A 22705-nucleotide genomic window follows, 5' to 3' on the forward strand; every position below is an offset into this window, starting at 1 on the left:
CTGTATGTATAACAATGGCATAGCATCTAGATCAACTGGGAAAGTAGCCCAAAGAAGAGCTATGGATTTTAACCCAGACAGCATGAAGTGATTCTATATCAGGTCAGGACATACACAGTGAATGGCACATTTTTTCCCCTCTGCCATCAGATTTTTGAACAGTCCATGAGCTCTACCTCAAAGCTCCTCTTTTGTACTACTTCTTTATTCATTTTTGTAACGTACAGTATTGTTTACATCTTTCACTATAGTGCTGCCACAAAAACAAAACAAAAACTTTCTTAACATATGTCAATGATAATCAAACTGATTCTGATTCATAGGATTATGACAAGAGGAGAGAGGTTCGAAGGGGTCCCAAAGTGCAACGTTTTCACATTGAATCTGTGCGTTTGGTTCCTTAAGGTTTTTATAGCCAGGGTTGTAATAGGGGGACAAGCTCCTGCTGCCTATTAAATGCTCCCAGTAATGTGCATCTCAAATAGCCTCTGACAACCAATCCCAGCTCCTGGCCTTCATGTGTGGCTTAGCTACTAAGCCTGGCAGAACCATTTCTATTGACAGGAGAAGGGAAAAGGTGTGTTACTGGTGCCTTAAAATCAGTCACTTCAAACAGAAGGGGCAGCTCATCTAAGGAAGTCTGATCTCAAACTTCTGCTCCCTTTCAGCTATACCCATTTATGGGGAAGGTTTCAGGGGTAAACTCCGCAGAAAAATCTGGAATCCATAAGGCAGTCCCATGTTACGTTTAACACTGACTGGCAGTTCCTGTGATGTCACTGTATCGGTCTCTGCCATTCCTTTGTATGCATCCGATGCCTGGAGAGGGGGAGCCTACAACATGGGCAACAGCTTGCTCTCCATATCATTCTGCCCTGATTTGCTATCGTGTAGACAGCTGCGACACAAAATGCATCGTCGACCTTGACCAACGAAGGGCACCAAGGTGTGGTTATATGGAGTGAGTCACCAGAAGAAGTGGTAGAACTTGGTACATTTGCAATGTTTGAAAGGCATCCAAACAGGTTCATGGAAAGGAAAAGTTTACAGAGCTAGGGCATGAAGGGCCAACCCAGGAGGGCCACATTTTCAGCATGAACGAGTTGGTTCATGGGGCCTGTGTCCCTGCTGACTAACTCTGAATCCAAGGCAAGTATTAAAGGCAGACAATGTTTCTAGCATTCCCAAACTTCACAGCACAATTTTAGTGCAGTACTTTTGACTGTGTGCATGTTTTCGAATGCAGTTAATAACCAAAGCATGAGAATAAATGTTAAAAAACAAAAGGACTATTCAACAGTCCCTCTAATTTTTTTTTACAGCTGTACAGCAAAAACATTGCTCTGAGTAGGAAATCTTTACACATCCTGAAAACTGCGTGGTACTTTAAATGTTTTCATTTTGCAATAGGTATGCTATGAATTGTGTGGCGAGGTGGAGATACATCTCTAGGAAAGAAGGTGTAAGGTGCTTCCTTCCACTGCTAGCCTGCAGGTCACCCTTGGGCAAGGTGTAGCACCTGCTTAACCCCCAGATCAGGGTCACGTGAAGCCATGGGAACAGATGGTGGATGGTTGTATAAGCAACTGGTGCATATCACAGGCCATGGTATGTGACCACTGACACTAGGCAAACAATCTCTGAAGGGTATTGATAATGGTTGGGGTCACCCATCTTGTAAAGATACGGCTCAGAAGAAGGCAATGGCAAACCACTTCTACAGAAAAATTTGCCAAGAACAATTATGGTCATGTGACCATGAACATCCAGGTCATATGATTTGGCATGTTATGATGATGATGATGAATAAGGGGATTAATGAGGACAGGGCGGATGTCAAAGGCGGATCAACCTGATGCAATAACGCAAGATACCGCGAATTCAATAAAACCATAAAGCAAGCGATACTTTGTCAAACTTCACTTTTTATTCATAGCATGCTATGGGGGAAGTTACGGACTGATCTCCCAAAGAGCCAGTCCGGACACTGCCCTCCCCCGGACACAATTCCACACATTGATCATTACAGGAAATACTATAATTACATGAGTTAGTATAGTTTTAGAATAGTTTCCATCACATGTTAAGATACAATTAGATGTAAAATCATTATTGGTTAGTTATAATTAATTTTGCCAAGGCCAGCTTGGATACAATCTCAGTTCCTCATGTTGACACCTGCCCCTACTCTCAAACATTCTACCCCCCTCTCCCCCTTACACTATCCTTCCCCTATTTAGTTATGTTATACCTCAAAATGCTTTGTGCGACCAGACCTATGGTTATCTTTATTTAGACATATGTCTAACACCATTAGGGAACAATGTCTGGTGCATCACTTGTTGCTGGGTAAGGTTCCCTTTTTGGCTGTACAGCACCAACATAGGGTACCTATAAGGTAATAGATCATTAGCTAATCATTGTCTTTTAATCTCTTTTAATCTATACCCCCATTTACCTATCCCTTTACTGCATCAATTAGACTTTGTCAGCATAGACCTTAGCAAGGACTTTAACAAGATCTTGCATGGTAGGCTGGTTAGGAAGGTTAGATCACCTAAGCTAACCAACTGGATACAGCATCGTCAGGTGTTACAAAGCAGAGAATGGTAGTGGAGTTTTTGCTTCAGATTGAACTCTAGTGAATGAATGAATGAATGAATACTATGAATATTTAGAATGAAAACTTAAAAATCACATACTTTTGATTTTATTCATTTATTGAAATATAGTACAACAAAGAAAATCTTCCACATTTCATAAACTTTTTCTAGCTGTGTCCATTTCCAGCTGTGGGGCAACAAAGCCTACAGTATGTGCACAAGAGCATTTCAGTTACCATGCAGCTTAGAGGGATTAGTGCTATTGATGCTGAAAATCTCAGATAAAAGCTGAGAAACATGAAAATGGTCATCAGTCCAAGCAGTTTCTGTGGAGAGGGAAACAGAGTCAATATTTCAAGTCACTGGGATTGGGAAAGGTTAGAAATCAGACATGTTTAAATATGCAGAGAAGGGAATTTGTTAGAGAGAGCAACAACAACATGGTAGTTCAGTGGTTAGTGTAATGCTATTACAGCACCAGCGACCCAGGTTCCATTCCTGCTGCTGTCTGTAGGGACTTAGTATGATCTCTCCATGACCATGTGGGTTTCCTCCAGGTGGTCTGGTTTCTTCCCACATTCTAAAAATGTATGGGATTAGTAGGCTAATTAGTCCCATGGGTGTAATTCGGTCGTGTGAACTCATGGCGAGAAAAGGCCTCTTACTGTGCTGTATCTCCAAATAAATCAAATAAAAAAATAAAAGGAACGTCTATGATTGGACCGGGACAAAGGAGAGAGGCTGCTGACTGCAGACCAATTAGTCTGACGAAAAGAGATGGGAATAAAGTGAACACTTTGGAAGAGAAAGAGAGCACAGTAATGGATGCACATCTGAATAAAACAACCAGATGTGTGTGTGTGTGTGTGTGTGAGAGAGAGAGAGAGAGAGAGAGAGAGAGAGAGAGAGAGAGAGAGAGAGAGAGAGAGAGAGAGGGAGAACACCGAATGATAGTTTATTGAGTTTTAATAAGAATTGTATAGAACAAAGGAAAATAATAAATGTTAGGCTAACAGGGCCTGACTAAAAACTCTCAATTTAAATAAAAACTAACACCATCATGGTGGCTCAAAAGTAGTGATGTAGTACTAAATTAATACTGATCCTTTAACAGCATCTATCAAAATCAAAGTAAATGTATTAACAAAGTACTCTGTACTTATTTACTTACTGCCCATTACACAGTCAGCACTTAGGGCAGCAATGAAGGTCCTCCATCTCTGGTGGTGTTCAGGGCTTCCCTCATCATGTCAGTAGCTTCCTCTCAGTTTTCACTATTGTCAGCCATGCAAGTCTCAGATGGACACTGAGGAATACCATCATACTCAAATGTAGAATGATTCTTCTTTGTTGTTTCATAACGTTTTTGTTTGACCAGTCAGGATTGTTAACCCTGAGCTGAACTCCTGAACCTGAAGGACCGGTGGACCACTCTTAGCTTGACCTCTACCCTTTGACCTGTTTGGCATGGATGACCCTACCAAGAGCTAAAGCATAAATGCCTGACTCCAGCCAACAGAGCTCTCTGGATCATTGAGCCATGCAAACCTCCAAACCCCACAAAGCCGTGGTCCTCTTGGAGGATCAAAGTACATATAGATGTCACTGTATACATCCTTGAGATTTATTTTTCTCATGGGGATACTCAATGTCCATAATAGAATAATAACAATAACAGGATCAATGAAGGACTGCATCAGCTTGGACATTCAATCAGTGTAGAAAAGATAATAAGCTGCAGATACAAAAATAAAGAAAGAATATTAATAAATAAATAAGCAAAAATATAGAGAACATGAGATGAAGAGTCCTTGAAAGTGAGTTAATAGGTTGTGGGAACAGTTCAATGTTGGGGCATTATTGAAGATCACTAATCTTCTTTCCAGGAACATGAGGTAAGGTAAGCAGGGAGAATTATGGTCACTGAGTTTTGATCAGTTCTTGAAAAGACTGAAACAAAAGGAAGGGAGTTAAATACCATTACAAAGAAACCCTATTTGGCTGGAATTATGCATGATTGTTGTCTTCTTTCAGCTGCCCAGCTGTGAGAATGCCAACTCTCTGCTGCAGTGCCCCAGCTGTGTCATAAACTGAGTTAAATCAGAAGTGCCTATGGACTGAAAGATAAGAGTTAACTTTTGATTAGGAAGGATGAAATCATTCAAAGGAAAAGCTTTAATTATCATCCATCTCTGAGACAGTTGTGTGTTCAAAGCCTTGACTAAGGAGCATGTCTAGCCTGAAACATCAGTGTGCTACTGAGAGTGGGTTGCATTGCCAAGGCACAGTCTGCTGGAAGAACTCTGCATTTTAAATGTGGTTGGTGAGAGGAAAAACATCAGGTAGAAATACTTTCTTTAATCCCATTGATGCTGCTCAGTTGCTTGAGGTCCTCCAGCAGATTATGTATTGTTTCAGATTCGAGAATCTACACTCACTTATGTTGTTATTGCCAAGGTATTGAAGTCTGGACAGAGAAGCTAAACCAAGACAATTTCTGACTGGCTCTGATCAGTAAGAAGAGCAGTGTAATGTCTCATATTTCTCCCTAGAAAAACCCACTTGATCTGCCTATTTATCTAGCTGTCTGTCTGTCTATCTGTACCTGTAGTTATGTCTATTTATTTGTTTCTTTGTTTATAGATACAGTGCAGGACAGGACTTTCCAGCCCAACGATCTGCACTGGCCAACAACCCTACAGTCTTTTCCTCCCGAGGTAGGAATATCAACACCACATGATATAGCTATAAGAATAGGGGGAAAGTGTAAGGGAAGTGTGCAGGGTAAGTTTCGTTACACGCAGAATCGTAGGTGTCTGGAATATACATCCAGGGCTGGTGTTGGAAACAGTTGTGATAGTGACAGACAGTCACGTGAACAGGCAGAGAATGGAGGGATATGGATCATGTTGCAGGCAAAAAGGTTTAATTTAATTTGGTATTAACATTGGCATACACATTGTAGGCCAAAGGGCCCACCACTGTGCCGCACTGTTCTATTTTTATAACCAGTGGCTACCAGCTGTTTGTGAGAATTTGTTCTGTACAAATTGGCCGAATTTTCTACATTACCACAATAAATGGTCTTCAAGAAGTATTGCACTGCTTTGAAAGGCCAGAAGATGTAAAGGGAGCTACGTCAACACAAACTTCTTCGCTCAGGAAATCCTATTCCTAGCATTAAATAGTCTCATGACAATTCAGGAGGCCACTCGTCCTGTTTGATCTGTGCCGACTCTGTGACTAACCCATTCGATCTTCCTTAAGGCTGCTGCACGTCCTTTTAAGTACTTGTATGCTTGGATTGAGGAAACTCCGATTGCATCTGCTTACAGAGTCCTTTCGGCCCGCCATTTCTAGATCATAAAAGGAAAGAAACATAACTCTTTTCCACTTCCCGTAGGGTTCGCCGTACTCTCAAATGTGTGAGAAGCAGCGATTGATTTATAAATATGTTGGTTGGCGTGTTAAGTTAGGATACGACACTCTAATTGTCTGTGTCTTGAAACCAACGTGCAGCGCGGAATGAGTTAACAATTCTCCAACCATTCCGAGCGTTTGAGTCCGCCAGTGGGGCTGCGGTGGGTGAATTAGTTAGAAATCGCACTTGCAGGCACCGGGCGGAGAGCTTCTGGGTGACGTGCTTGCTTTGACGTGTTTTTTTCCGCTAAGCATCTCCAGCACTTTCTTTAAGACACCCCCGTCCACCCCGTCACCTCCTTGCGCTGGCGGCGTTGGATTCAGTCTCCTCAACACGGTGCCCGCGAAACAGCTCCGCCAGTTTCAGCACCATGAACAGCTCCGCCGACCTGTTGGAATATGCGGGAGGGTTCCAGGCGCTCAAAGAAGCGGAGCTCAGAGTCGCCCTGCCCGTCGTGCTCGGAGTCATCTGCTTGGTGGGCTTGGCTGGCAACACCATGGTGGTCGCCGTCTTGATGCACGACTTCAGGCAAGCCAAGAGCTCGGTGGCCAACGGTCTGATCGTCCTGCTGAGCGCCACCGACCTCCTGATCCTGCTTTTCTGCGCGCCTCTCCGGGCAGTCACCTACTCCCGACCCAGCTGGTCCTTCGGCTGGCTTCTATGCAAGTCTTCCGACTACTTTCTTCAGGCGTGCCTGTCGGCAAAAAGTTTCACCCTGGCCGCGGTGGGACACGCCCGCTACCAGCACGTCGCCAAGCCCAAGAACTACATTGACTTCAAATGCCGGCGCTTGGTTGCATTAACCTGTTCCATTTGGTCTCTGTCTTGCCTCCTACCCATCCCTCATTGGCTGTTTGCCGACCTCAGACGCCGAGGAGCCGAGATCTCATGCGTGTTGGAGATCCCAGCCCACGCTTGGCATTTCATGACTGCTTTCGGAGTGGCTTACCCTCTCGCCGTCTATCTCATGCCCGTCAGCTTCGCCATGGCTTGCCTGGTTAGGGCACTAGTGAAGAGCAAGCCTGGGAGAAACAGGACCCCAAACCGCAGGTACGAGATCCGCAGGGTAACCGTCATGTTGCTGGTCCTAAGCGGGGCTTTCGCTGTCATGCGGCTCCCGGAATGGGTGGCTTGGACCTGGAGCAGACACCGGGGCTCGTTCAGCCCGGGTCCCCCCACCGCCTTGCTGGTGTTGGGTCAAGTCCTCACCCTGGCCAACTGCACGGTTAATCCCTTTGTTCTTCTCGCTGCTTCCGAGGACTTCAAGGACGGCGTGCGAAGCGCCTGGGCCGTGGCCACTCGGAGGGGAGCGGGCGGGCAAGCGCGGACCTCCACCTTTGCCCAGAAGGTATGCGCCACCATCCCGCACTCAGGCGCCGCCAGTTCCCTCTGCGCCCTGCCTACCATCTCCGCCCGAGAAGACGTGCCCATTTGCCGGGACCTGGCCCAAAACATCCCTCCCGACGTCCAGCACTTTTGGCAACATAGGAAGAACGAAGCACCAGTGGACAACAACGACCCTGTCCCTTGGGAAAGTCAAGAACAGGCTTAAAAAAACTGCGTTGAAAGGGCTGGACTCCAACAATGGCTGGCTTTTTTGTTAGCTTAACCTCTCTTAAACCCATTCCAAGAGTTGCAAATTTTGTTGTGACGTGAAATGTATTACCGAGTATCAGCGGGCATTGGGACTTTACAAATGAGCAACCACAACTGGACTTGAAAGGCATGTCTGTGACCTGTATCTTGCTTCGTACTACTCCAGGTCGATACCACACTCCTCCCACAGACTTTGTTGAGTGACTTTTTGGGGCTTTTATTTTGTTGTGAGCGATTCCGACTTTCTTCAAGGATGACCGTGCGCCAGAAGTGGCTGCCAACAGGGGATGTAATGGCAATCAGTGTGCGTCGAATGGCCGCTTCACACCTGGAGGTTCCTAGAAAATGACCCAGTGTGGTTTGGGGATAGGAAGCAAATTAGGCGACCAGGTCTTGGCGGGAATATGGCGGAATTCGAATGTGGGGGTGAGAATGTAACTCGCAAAACAAGAAGTGTGGGGATGCATTAAATGCGCACCGAAACAATCCATAAAACCATAAAACATAGGAGCAGCCCGTCGAGTCAGCTCCACCATTCCAACCCCTTCTCCCGTCTTCTCCCCGTAACCTTTGATGACCATACAATCAAGAACCTATCACCTTCGCTTTAAATATACCCAATGAATTGGCCTTCACAGCCACCCGTGGTAATCAATTCCACCGATTCACCACTCTCTGCTAAAGAAATTCCTCCTTATCTATTTTCTAAAGCAACATCGTTGTGTTCTGTTGCTGTATTCTAGACTCCTCCACTACAAGAACCATCCCCTCCTCGTCCCTTTCCACCTGCACAAATCCACTTCGATCCCAGGGGAATAGTTTCAATGTCCGCTCCACGCCTTGCTCACTGTACTGAGAATGGGTGCCTCTTGCACTGATAAGCCCAAGGGTTCGATTCTATCTCCTTGTGAGTCGGAAGGGAGAAGGAAAAGCTTGCTTCCCTGAGGTACTTTTGGAGTCACAAAGGGGTTTACAGCCAACCGGCAAGTTACGCCGAGTGACGCTGTTGCTGGTAGAACCACTCCTTCGCAGCTCCAGAGAGGCAGGTTCAATCCCGATCTCGGGTGCGGTCGGTGTGGAGTTTGCATGCTCCTTCTGGGTGTTCTGAGTTCCTCCTAGGTTAATAGACGACTGTAAATTTGCCTCTTATGTGCAGTAAGGTGGTAGACTGTGGAAATAGCTGATGGGCATGTGGGGAGAATGGTAAGAGATAAGTGGTTGAGGGTCAGCACAAATTTGGTGGGCTGAAGGGCCTGTTTTCCTGATGTATCACTCTATAATTTTAACTTCTGGAGAGTGAATACTGACGTAGTGTTGGAAATACAGCAGCCAATTCTCATTCATAAATAGCAAGGAGATAATGGTCAAGAACAGAACCAACAGAATGGGCCGAATGGCTTCCTTTCATGTTATTATTGCTATTCTCTAAACTATTGTAGTGATGCTGCCTGAGGGATGAATATTAACTAGGTCACTCAAGTAAACCCAGCTTTCTTTCATTGAGCAATAGAGATATATTGTGTAAACATGCCCTTTGGCCCATTTCGTCTGTACCGGCCATTTACACTAGTAATTCTATAGCAACCTCATTTGTTCTCCCCACATTCTCAGCAACTCCCTCCAGGTTCTATCACTCACTTACACAGTAATAATGGTCCGGAGAGTATGTAAAATAGAGACAGACCCTGGAATACAAATATACAGCTTCCGTACAAGTACCAACACACGTAAGCAGGGTGGTGGAGAAGGCATCTGGCTTGTCTGCCTTCATCAGTTGGGGCACTGAGCACAAACATCCTGATGAATGTTCTCAGCCCAAAAAGCCCATTCCTTTCTGCCTACCTGCAGAGCTCCTCCAGCATTTTGTGTGTGTTGCTCTGGATTTCCAGCATCTGCAGATTTTCTCTTGTGTTTATAAGTGTAGGGACACCTCATGTTACAGCTGAACAAGATCTTGCCCAGCCTGTATTTGGAGTATTGTGTGCAGTTCTGGTCACCACACTAAAGGAGGGATGTGATTATGCTGGAGAGGGTTCAGAAAAAGATTTACAAGGATGTTTCTGGGACTGGAGGGCTTGAGTTATGAGGAGAGAGAGAGAGGCTGTGACTGTTTCCCCTGGAGTGAAGGAGATTGAGAGGTGATGTAAAACAGCTACATTATATATAATTATGAGGGACACAGGTAAAAGGAATCGTGAAGTCTTTTTCCCAAGGTGGAGAGATGTACACCAAAAATGTATGGATTAGTAAGGGTTAGTGTGTTTTAAACATGCTATGTTGGTGTCGGCAGCATGGCAACACTGATGGGCTGCCCACAGCTTATCCTCAGACAGTGTTTGTCATTGACACAAATGACACATTGCACTGTATGTTTCAGCGTACATGCGACAAAATAGAGCTTGACAGCTTGGGCTTAAGGTGAGAGGAAGGAGGAGTAAAGGAAATCGGGGATTGAGAGAAGCTGACACTGCTTTCCCAGGAGCGATGGAGGTTAAGAGGTTAATTGATGGAGGTTTATAAACTCGTGAAGGGAATAAATAAGGATCAGTGGTATCTGGAATGAGCTGCTAGAGGAGTGTTGAGGTAGGAACAGGAACAACTGGATAGTTCTTGAGCCACTGGAGTGGTATTTGATTGAGCAAGGCATCAGAGGGATATGGAATTAATGAAGGCAAGTAGGATTAGTATAGATAGGTAGCCATTGTAGTGTAATGGTTAGCACGGGGCTATCACACCTCAGGGTGTTGGAGATTGAAGTTCCATTCCAACGTCATTTGTCTGGAGTTTGTATGTTCTCCCCGTTGATTTTCTCCAGATTCTCCAGCTTTTTCCCCACAGTCCGAAGGCGTATCAGTTAGTAGGTTAATTGGTCATTATGTTGTTGCATGATTAGGCTAGGGTTAAATCATGATTGCTGGCAGTGCATTTCGAAGGGCCAGAAGTGCCCATTCCATGCTGTACCTCTATATAAATATGATGGTTAGCCTGTATCTGTCCTGCGCAACTCTATGAGACTATGATACGGGAAATTTACAGCATCCACTTAACCGCAAAACTGAACGTCTCTGGGATGTAGAAGGAATTAGGAGCATGCAGAGAAAACTTTCACAGACACAGAGAGAATATGCAAACTCCATACTGAAAGCTCTGGAAGTGAGTACTGAACCTGGGTCTCCGATGCTTTGAGGAAATGGTTCTATTAGCTGCACCAATGTGCTACTCAAAGTTGTGCCCTGGGATCTTTTATCTCCACCTGGGATGGCAAACAGATGGCAAACTTTTGAAATCTCTCCAGACAGTAGCACATGGAACCTGATGAATTACCAGCTCAAATCTCAGCTGTGGGATTTAAACCTACAACACCTTGAAGCGGGGTTGAGCATCAAACCAGATGAGGCAGACCAGGCAGTAATGTGAAAGGGGATAATTGAATTTCGCAGTATTGAATGCTTCTCTGCCGGTTCCACCACTGACCAATGTGAAGAGTCTTTCTCATTGCCTTCAGTGGTTGGGGCTCTGAGTACTCGAGCTGGAATGTCATGCTACAACTGTGCAAGATGCTGGTAAGCCTGTATTTGGAGCATTGTCTGAGTTCTAGTTGCTTCAGTATGGAAAGGATATCATAAGACCATTACAGATAAGAGCATAATTAGGCCACTCAGCCCATCTAGTCTTCTCCACAGTTCCATCATCATTGATCCATCTTAACCACATTCTTCTGTCTTCTTCCTATAAACTTTGATGCCCCAACTAATCAAGAACCTATCAACCTCCACTTTAAATATACCCAATGACCTGGCCTCCTCAGAGTCAGTGGCAATGAATTCCACAGATTCACCACCCTCTGGTTAAAGAAATTCCTCCTAATCTCTGTTGTAAGGGGTTATCCTTTTAGTCTGAGGCTATGCCCCCGGACCTAGACTCTCCTACTATTGGATCAATCCTCACTACGTCCTCTCTACCCAGGGCTTTTAAAATCTTATGTTTCAATAAGATCCCCCTTTTAAACACCAGTGAGTACAGGTCAGAGCCAATAAACCCTTCTTAACATTAACCCTTTCATTCACAGGATAATTCGCGTGAATCTCCTTTGGACTGTCGCCAATGCCAGCACATATATTCTGAGATAAAAAGATGAAAGCCTGAAATGTTTAAGGGGAACATGAGGGCGAACTACAGTGGTGTGCAAAAGTTTGCGCACTCCTGGTAAAATTTTCGGTTACTGTGAATAGCTAAGCGAGTAAAAGATTACCTGATTTCCAAAAGTCATAAAGTTAAAGATGACACATTTCTTTAATATTTTAAGCAAGATTACTTTTTTATTTCCATCTTTTACAGTTTCAAAATAACAAAAAAGGAAAAGGGCCCGAAGCAAAAGTTCGGGCACCCTGCATGGTCAGTACTTAGTAACACCTCCTTTGGCAAGTATCACAGCTTGTAAATGCTTTCTATAGCCAGCTAAGTCTTTCAATTCTTGTTTGGGTGATTTTCACCCATTCTTCCTTGCAAAAGGCTTCTAGTTCTGTGAGATTCTTGGGCTATCTTGATGCACTGCTCTTTTGAGGTCTATCCACAGATTTTCGACGATGTTTAGGTTGGGGGGACTGTGAGAGCCATGGCAAAACCTTTAGCTTGCGCCTCTTGAGGTAGTTCATTGTGGATTTTGAGGTGTGTTTAGGATCATTATCCTGTTGTAGAAGCCATTCTCTTTTCATTTTCAGCTTTTTTACAGACGGTGTGATGTTTGCATCCAGAATTTGCTGGTATTTAATTGAATTCATTCTTCCCTTTACCAGTGAAATGTTCCCCTTGCCACTGGCTGCAACACAAGCCCAAAGCATGATTGATCCACTCCCATGCTTAACAGTTGGAGAGGTGTTCTTTTCATGAAATTCTGCACCCTTTTTCCTCCAAACATACCTTTGCTCATTGTGGCCAAAAATTTCTATTTTAACTTCATCAGTCCACAGGACCTGTTTCCAAAATGCATCCGGCTTGTTTAGCTGTTCCTTTGCAAACTTCTGATGCTGAATTTTGTGGTGAGGATGCAGAAAGGGTTTTCTTCTGATGACTCTTCCATGAAGGTCATATTTGTGCAGGTGTAGAACAGTGCACCACCACTCCAAAGACTGCTAAATCTTCCTGAAGGTCTTTTGCAGTCAAATGGGGGTTTTGATTTGCCTTTCTAGCAATCCTATGAGCAGTTCTCTTGGAAATTTTTCTTGGTCTCCCAGACCTCAACTTGACCTCCACCATTCCTGTTAACTGCCTTTTCTTAATTAGGTTACGAACTGAGGAAACGACTACCTGAAAATGCTTTGCTATCTTCTTATAGCCTTCTCCTGCTTTGTGGGCATCATTTATTTTAATTTTCAGAGTGTTTGGCAGCTGCTGATTGTTGGGACAAGGTTTGAGGAGTCAGAGTATTTATAAAGCTTTGAAATTTGCATCACCTGGTCTTTCCTAACGATGACTGTGAACAAGCCATAGCCCTAACAAGCTAATTAAGGTCTGAGACCTTGGTAAAAGTTATGAGAGCTCAAATCTCTTTGGATGCCCAAACTTTTGCATGGTGCTTCTTCCCTTTTTTCACTCTAAAATTGTACAAAACAAAAATAATACACTAATCTTGCTTAAAATGTTGAAAAGAATGTTTCATCTTTACCTTTATGACTTTTGGAGATCAGTTCATCTTCTTCTCACTTAACTATTCACAGTAACAGAAATCTTGACCAGGGGTGCGCAAACTTTTGCATGCCACTGTACTTTACTCGGAGTGTGGTGAGAGTGTAGTCTGAGTGGAAGTGGTAGATGCAGAGTCTATTCAACATTTAAGAGAAATTTGGATAGGTACATAGATGGGAGGTGTATGGTCTGGGTGTAGGTTGAGGGGATTGGGCCGATTAATGGTTTAGCATGGACTTGATGGGCCAAAGAGCCTTTATCCGTGCTGTAGTGTTCTATGAGGAGCCTAAAATATCATTAAGCTGGGAAAGGTGCGGAATTGATGCACCAGAACGTTATTGGGTTTGGAGGGCTTGAGCTATAAGGAGAGATTGGATAGGCTGGGTCTGTTTTCAATGGAGGCTGAGGGTTTGACTTTACAGAACTTTATAAATTTCTGAGGGACAGAGAAAAGAGAACTGGTCACAGTCTTTTTTCCCAGGGTAGAAGAATCTAAAGTTGGATGGTATTGGTTTGTGAAAGGGGAAACATTTAGGAGGGACCTGAAGCACAACCTAGAGCATTGTTGGTATCAGGAATGAGCTGCCAGAGTAAGTGGTAGAGACAACTACAGTGTTTAAAATGCATTTGAATTGGTTAAGTTCAGTGGGGCACGAGCCAAGTGCAAGCAAATGGGACTAACTCAGGTAAGCTACTTGCTCAGCTTGGATAAGTTGGGCAGAAGGGCCCTTTGCATAATTCTATAACTCTAAGATCCTTTTTTTAAAACTTTGAATAACTTCTACAGTCCTTCAATTAACATCCTTACACATTACTGGCTAAGTCTATAACTCTCTGCTGCCTTTTGTAATCTGTGCATCGGAGTTCCATAAAAGGCTGCCTCACAACCTGGAATAAAATCCAAGCATCGATTGGTTACTATAATCCTTCAGGATGATCACAAAAACTTGATTTGCTGATGTCCTTCAGGGAAAGAAATCTGCTGCCCTTGTCTGGTATGGTCTTTCCATGAAACAAACTCTACAGAAAAATTGGCTAACATTTAACATCCCCAGCAGGGTTTTGGTAGAATCACAGACTCATACAGCATGGAATCAGTCCCTTCCGCTCAACTGGATCATGTTGGCCAAGATTCCTATGTAAGATAGTCCCATTTAGCTTATATCCCTTTAAGCCAGAGGCTTCCAACCTGGGGTCCACAGACCACTTGCTTAATTGCATAAGGAAGATTGGGAACCCCTGCTCTGAACCTTACCTATCTCTGAAAGTGTCAATGCATCTTTTATAGGACCTATCTTAACCACTTTCTTTGGTAGCCTGTTCCATATACCCACCACTCTCTGTATGAAGAAGTTGCCCTTCAGGTCCATTTAAAATTTTTCCCCTCTCACATTAAATCTACACGCAACAGTTTATCATTTCTCTTCCCAAGGGAAGAAGATGTGTGTCTTCACCATATCTGTGTTCCCCATGATCTGACACCTCTGTAAAGTCAGCTCCACAGTTTTCTCCTTTCCAAGGAATAAAATCCAAGTCTGCTTAACATTTCCCCCTAAATCAAACATTCAAGTCCCAGAAACAGGGTGGGTAGGGTGAACATTGAAATTCTGCCTTTACTGGTGTAGCCCACCATCCCATGTTTGAATAATTAATAAAAAATTAAGAGACAAAACATATAGAGAAACTTTTGACCCAATGGGTCCTGCAACACCCCTGTTGCTCTTCACAGTAACGAGCTCAATTCTTTCTATTATTCCAGCACTAAAATACCTTCTGAAGATTATATACATTTTGATCTTAAGTGACAACAATTAGAAAGGACCTCAGGTGAAAAAGTCTATTCATCATCTTATGTAAGAAAGAATTTACAAGAATGTTGTTGGAACTTGAGGACCTGGTCCTAGGCTCACCCACTATAGGAAACGTCCTCTCCACACCCATTCCATAAAGGCCTTTCAATATTCACTAGGTTTCAATGAGATCCTCCCATCTTTCAATGAGATGAAACTTATGAGAAATTTGGATAAGTACATGGATGGAAGCGTATGGAGGGCTGTATTCCGGCTGCAGGTTGATAGGACTAGACAGAGTAATAATTCAGCATAGACTAGATGGGCTAAAGGGCCTATTTCTGTGCTGTAGTGTTCTATGACTCTACAAGGTTGACAACTGTAAGCCAGTCAAGAGTTTATTCCAGTTGCAATCCCTTCAGGCAAATGCCGAGGTTTGTTTGATTGTTCACCTCAGCCATAAGACACTATTCCCATCTACTGTGTCATACAAACATGATGTAAAACAAAGGCTTGCGTTTAGACACTCAGTAACCACTTCACTAGGTACCTCCTGTACATAATGAAGTGGCCACTGAGTGTATCTAAATGGTCTTCTGCTATTGCAGCCCATCCGCTTCAAGGTCTGACAGGTTGTGCATTCAGAGACATTCTTCTGCACACCACTGTTGAAAAGTGTGGTTATTTAAGTTACCGTCACCTTCCTGTCAGCTTGAACCAGTATGGCCATTCTCCTCTCACTAAGAAAGCATTTTTTCCCTATAGAACCACCACTCTCTAGATTTTTTTTTTGTTTATTGCACCATTCTTTGTAAATTCTAGACACAGATATGTGTGAAAATCCCAGGAAATCAGCAGTTTCTGATTTGCTCAACTACCCCGTCTGGCACCAACAATCATTCCACAGTCAAAGTCACTGAGATCACACTTCTTTCCATTCTGATGTTTGGTTTGAGCAACTGAACCTCTTGACCATATCTACATGCTTTTATGCATTGAGGTAATAGGACATAAATAGTTGAATAGCTATTTGCATTAAACAGGTATACAGGTGTACCTAATAAACTGGCCACTGTGTATAGACACTTTGGTAAGTGATTGCTAAGGAACATTTCTTGCAAAACCAAAGCATTTTAAGGTTTTAAGAAGAGAAGGTAAAAATGAGGTGCTCAGAACCAGTATTGAATGTCACCCAAATTAATTAGAAGCTCCCCTGGTTGTATTTATTGTACTGAAAACGTGTCTGACCTTTCATTTCAATCAGATTTGAATTTCAGTTTAAGGCTGTAAGTCAATCACCAGCTACTTCCTTACAGAATAATGAAAAATGAAGGGATGTTCATCGCAGAATCCTTGACAAGCTTAATAGCTGCTTGTCATTTGTTTTATTATTGAGATACAGCACGGAATTGGCCTTTCCAGTCCTTTGAGTCGCACCGCCCAGCAATCCACAGATTTAACCCTAGCCTAATCATCGGACAATTTACAATGACCAATTAACCTACCAACCGGTATTCCTTAGGACTGTGGGAGGAAACCGAAGCACATGGAGGAAACCTAAGCAGTCACAGAGAGAACATACAAACTCTTTACAAACTGTGCCAGAATTGAACTCCTAATGCTGAGTCCCCCAAGCTGAAATAGTGTCATGTTAACCACTACACTACCATGGCACCATTGTATCATGACAAAAACCCTTCCCTATTGTCAACAAAACCAAAGAATTGGACATTGACTTCAGCAAAGAGAGCAGTGGCGGGAATTGAACCTGTGCTGTAGGTGTGGTCTAGCCTCTAAACTATCATGCCGCCACAAAAAATGATCATCTTTTTTTTTCAAGTCATGCTTTTACCCTTTCTTAACTCTGTAATCACATCCATTTTTCTCACCAATTCTGGTCTCTTTCTCATCTCGTTCTATTGCTCCACTACTGGTAGCCCAGTCCTCGATCTCTGGACTTGCCTTTCTTGCCCTCTCATGTAATATTGAAAAGTGAAACACTGCAGATACTGGGGATCTGATGTGAAAACAGATATTTATGGTAGATCCAACAAATCAGACAAATCCTTTCTGCTGAACTTTGCTCTGAAATGTAAACTAATTCTCTTCCTGCAGACATTGCTGAACTTGCTGAGGTTTACAATCATTTTCTTTAAATCCTGATGAAGGGTCTTGGCCTGAACCTCAACTACTTTTTTCCCTCCATGAGTGTGAGCAAAGATATCAAAAAGGTTGAAAGAAGTACAAAAAAATTTACAAGGATGTTGCTGGGACATGAGGACCTGAGTTTTAGGGAATGGTTAAATAGGTTAGGACTTTATTTCCCAGAGGGTGGGAGAATGAGGGGAGATTTGATAAAGGTACACAACATTTTGAGAGGTCTAGGTAGAGCAAATGCAAGAAGGCTTTGTTTACTGAGGTCAGGTGAGAGTAGAACTAGAGGTCATGGGGTAAAAGTGTAAGGTGAAATGTTTAAGGGGAGAATGAGGGGGAACTTCTTCACTCAGAGGGTGGTGAGAGTATGGAATGAGCTGCAAGCAGAAGTAGTGGATTTAGGTTGAATTTCAACATTTAGAAGAAATTTGGATAGGTACGTGGATGGGAGGTGTTTGGAGGTAGGTTGATGGGACTAGGCTGAATAATAGTTTGTCATGGACTAGATGGGCATGTTTCCATTCTATGACTTTATGACAGATCTACAACTTCTAAGACAAGTATTATGCTAGCGCCAGGGATGACTGAGAATTCCATATGGGAAATCAGAAGTATTCATTAAGTGGCCACGTGAATGATTCCTTCGAGTTGGATTATCAGAGCCTTCCTTTAGCTGTAGCCTCCTGCATTCTTTCTGAGGAGCCAGCCCAACTATAGAGAAAAAATAAATTTGATATTATGTATTCATGAAGTGGCTGGTGGAACTTTAATCATTATCTAACCTAATCCACACTATGTCTGAGGCTTCCTGGGAGAATGTAGACTGTGTCTTACTTTCTATCTAGCCTGTGATGTACCTGAGTTGTGAGTGTTTGATGTTTATACTTGACGATAAAATATTTCGTTCTCTGGCGTTGAGGTCCCCATCTCAGCAATCATCGCTCATAAATGACCTATTTGGCTTGTAGTACCTCATTAACTATAAGTTAAGACTATCCTGTGATCTCCAAATATAATGAAGATTTATCTTACAGTTCTAAAATAAAGCTTTGTAGAAATAAAGCAATGAGTACACATTCTGTATTATTTAGTTGCAGAACTTATGTGGCAGGAGATGGATATGTACATTCTGCCTCTGTGTGAGTATGTGTGTTAAAACGATTTTGTACACTCCTTTATGCATCAAAAGAATTTCCATGGTTATATCTGATTAATTAATTCCATCCAACAGTGTAATTGCTGTATTTCAAATTTAATGATTAATAAATAGTTTGTAAATGTTTACAGGTCTCCTCAAGTGTCTTGTTGCAGAGTGCACTGAGCACAGAAACGCTTACTGCCTCCGAGGTGGATGTGGCTTAACCCTGACGGTGAGAAATGCCTCGATCCATCAGGAATGGAAGGCTCTCTGTTTTCTAACTGTGAGCATTGATTTGTGGGGAGCAGCAATGAGTTGGGGGAACATTTAAAGAAAGATGGGGGAGCTGCAGATGCTAGGATTTGGAGCAAAACACAAGACCTCACAGGAACTCAGCAGGTCAGGCAACAACATGGAGGGAAATGGACAGTCAACATTTTGGGTCAAGACCCTTCATCTGAACTGTTCAGGTGGACCTAAAGCAATAACTTTCCACTTCCCTCAACGTTAAAAGGGAGCTGATAGAACTGGGGTGAAAACAACAGTGAAAAACTATACAAAGGTAGGGTGCTCAGTCACCCCAAACACCTTGGACATTAGAATTGATTTATTATTGTCACATGTACCGAGATACTTGTCTTGCATATTGTTCATACAGATCAGATCATTACACAGCACATTGAAGTAGAACCAGGTAAAACAATAACAATGCAGAATAAAGTATAACAGCTATTGGAGAAGTGCAGTGTAGGTAAGCAATGAAATGCAAGATCATAATAAGGTAGATTTTAAGGCCAAAAGTTCATCTTATCATACAAGATTCTGGTAACATTGAGGTAGAAGCTGTCCTTGAGCCTGGTGCTTTCAGGCTTTTGTGTCTTCTGCCCAATGGGGGACAGGAGGAGAGAGAATGTCTGGGGTGTCTGGGGGGCTTTGATTATGCTGGTTGCTTTACTGAGGCAATAGGAAGTGTAGACGGTATCCATAGAGGGGAGGCTATGTGATGTGCTGAGCTGTGTCCATAACTGTAAGGTTTCTTGCAGTCATGTGCAGAGTAGTTGCTATACCAAGCCATTATACACTAAGATAGACTGTGCTCCATGGTGCCTCAATATAAATTGGTAAGAGTCGACGGAAATTACTGAATTTCTTTAGCCTCCTGAGGAAGGAGATGCGTTGGTGAACTTTCTTGGCTGTAACGTCAATGTGTTTGGATCAGGACAGGCTATGTGTGGTATTCACTTTGAGGAGCTTGAAGCTCTCAACTCTCTCAAACTCAACACCGTTGATATAGACAGGAGTATGTGCACTGCCCTCCCCCTTTCGGAAGTCAACAACAAACTCTTTTGGTTTATAGACATTGGGGGGGAACATGTTGTTGTCATGACACCGTCACTAAGCTCGCTATCTCTTTCTTTCCTGTATTCTGACTGATCATTATTTGAGATGTAGCTCACCACGGTGGTGCCATCTGCAAACTTGTAGAGAGAGTCAGAGCAGAATCTGGCCCAACAGTCATGAGTGTACAGGGAGCAGAGAAGGGAGCTGAGGATGCAACCTTATGGAGCACAGGATAGGAGCACAGCTATTTATTATTGAGATAAGGAGATGTTGCTCCCTTCAGAAAACTGGCAATCTTTGGAATTCTGTACTCCAGTTGCTCAGTTGTTGAAAATATTTAAGAGTGATTGGTTTCTAGATGCCAAAGAGAATCAGGGGACATAAGGAGTAGGTTGGATAAGGCCCAGGTTGAGCTGTGAACTTAGTGAATGCTCCAGGGTAATCAGGCCTATTTCCTATGCTCCCAGCCAGTAGCCTTGTCACTGTTGTCTAGAGGGAACAGATGAAAGGAAAACAAATCAACCATGTTGGAATGGCAGAGAGGCTCGATAGGCCCATGGTTTTTAAGGGAACGTAATGTCAAAGAAAGCCTGAAGTATCAGGAATGAGTCACTAGGGTTTTCATTCCCACTCTGTCTGGTCCTTTTTTTTCCCAGCAGGGCCTCTGCTCTCCTGAAAATCCAATCTCTCTTGTGTCTGATTGTAACTACTCTGCTGTTGCTGAGCCTGTCTGACACCCAAACACCAGAACCCCATCCCTACAACTTTCTGACTCTCAACCTCTTTTCAGAATCAGATTTATTATCACTGACTTATGTTGTGAAATATGTTATTTTGCAGCAGCGGTACAGAGCATTACATTAAAATTACAACAAGTATCAAATAAATAAATAAACAAGCTACCTGGTTTCAAACTCCCATCACTGCCTGTAAGGAGTCTGTACGTTCTTCCCGCGACTGCGTGGGTTTCCTCTGGGTGCTCTGGTTTCCTCCTACAGTCCAAGATGGGTTAGTAGGTTAGTTGGTTATAATTGGTGGCATGGGCTTGTTCAAAGTTCAAAACAAATTTATTATCAAAGTACATATACGTCACTATATACAACCCTGAGATTCATCTTGTGGGCAACCACAGTAAATATAAGAAACACAATAGAATCAATGAAAGACCACAACCGACTGGATTGATAAATAATCAATGTGCAAAAACTATGAATCGTGCAAGTACAAATGAGAAATTAATAATAATAAATAAATAAGCAATAATATCAAGAACATGTGATGAAAGTCCCTGAAAATGAATGCATTTCAGTGGGAACAGTTCAGTGAAGGGGTGAGTGAAGTTGAGTGAAATTACCCCCACTGGTTGAAGAGCCTGATTTGAGGAACTGTTCCTGAACCCGGTGGTGTGGGTCCGGAGGCTGCTGTAACTTTTGTGGCTGAAAGGGCTCGTTACCATGCTGTATCTCTATGAATACATACATATACAAACAAGCAAATAAATAATAGGTAGATAGATAGCACAAAAGAGGAATAAAGAGGTAGTGTTCATGGGTTCATGGAATGTTCAGAAATCTGATTTCAAGGAGGAAGAAGCTGTTTCTAAAGCATTGAGTGTGGGCCTTCAGACTCCCTTGCCTCCTGCCCAATAGTAGTTACAAGAAGAGGGCATGTCGAAAATATTGAGAGACGTTAATGACGGAAGCCGCCTTCTTCAGCACTCTGCTACCAGGATGATGGCTGAGAGCTCTCTCAGCAAATCGAACTGATGCCACTTGACTGCCAGATGTTCCAGTTGAGGGTGTTGTGTATTTAATATTTCAGTAAAATTTGAGTAATATTGAAAATATACAGAATCGTTTGATTAAGCATTCTTAATTGTTCACATTGCGGGTAATATGTAAACATACATGAATGGCATACAATATCACACCACCATATCCTATGTGTATGTCTCACTAAAGTAAAAAACAAATCTAAGACATTCATTCAGGGCTCCCTGATTTTGCTTTCAATTAGCTTTTTATGTTATGGAGCGACAAAACAAAACAGCGGCGACCAAGAAGATTCAAATGAACACAAGATGAGTACTCACCAGTTAAAGCGCAATAAATGTTCAAGATTAAAAAGAGTGCAGCAAGAAATTATTGAGTTAAAAAACAGTTCAACACATGCTTCTCTGGGAAGGGGCAGACACGGTCGAATTAAAAAAAACTTCAGAAAATGGACAAATTCTCGGGTTCATAAGCAGTGAATTTTGTGTGATAATAATCACAAATAAAAAAAAGGAGAAATGGCTAGCTACATCAGAAAGATAGGCACGTTTGATTTGACAAGGAATAATTGGAATATGTATACTGAGGGAACTGAGCAGAATTTGTAACAAATGAAATAGCCAATGAGAAGCAAGTGTCAGTTTTGCTGAGTGCATTGGGTGGAAGAGCACACAGTTTACTTAGAAGTTTGACAGCTCCAACCTAAACCAGCCTAAATGAGTTTTCCTGATATTGTGAAAGTAATGCAGGAACATTTAGAACCAAAACCTTTGTTGATTGTAGAAAGCTTTAAGTTTCATAAGAGGAATCAAAAGGAAGGGGAACCTAGTTTACTGTACGTGGCTAAATTGAAGAAGTTGTCGGAGTATTGTCAGATGAATGATGGACTTAATGATACACTTAAACCCCAGGAAGAGACACAACTGATTTTCAGATGTTGCAGTTTGAAAAAGAGCTCTAATTTGCACACTATTGATGAAAATCTGATAATGATGAGAGTGACACTGGACTGAATAACCTTAAGAATTACTATGTGAAAACTATCAGTAGACATGCAATATGGTTTACGAAAGAAATAAATGGGAAATTAATTAAAATAGAATTGGACACTGGCTCGGTTCTACAAAGTGCGTTTGGACGGCATTTTAAAGGTACTGAACTGAAGTCTGCAGATATCCAACTAAGGGCTTACATAAAGTCATAGA

General features: G+C 42.7%; 1 protein-coding gene across 1 annotated transcript; it reads left to right on the forward strand.

Annotated features, from left to right (window-relative positions):
* Positions 1 to 6394: 6394 nt before the first annotated feature.
* LOC140725871 (G-protein coupled receptor 151-like) lies at positions 6395 to 8041 on the forward strand. The gene has a single exon (XM_073041816.1). The coding sequence runs from the start codon at positions 6395 to 6397 to the stop codon at positions 7574 to 7576; it is 1182 nt and encodes a 393-aa protein (XP_072897917.1). The 3' UTR covers positions 7577 to 8041.
* The last annotated feature ends 14664 nt before the right edge of the window (positions 8042 to 22705 follow it).

Source organism: Hemitrygon akajei, chromosome 4 (genome assembly GCF_048418815.1).
Source record: "Hemitrygon akajei chromosome 4, sHemAka1.3, whole genome shotgun sequence".
NCBI lineage: Eukaryota > Metazoa > Chordata > Chondrichthyes > Myliobatiformes > Dasyatidae > Hemitrygon > Hemitrygon akajei.

Coding starts and splice junctions, on each gene's coding strand:
- LOC140725871 (XM_073041816.1), top strand. CDS start 6,395: ATGAACAGCTCCGCCGACCTGTTGGAATATGCGGGAGGGTTCCAGGCG.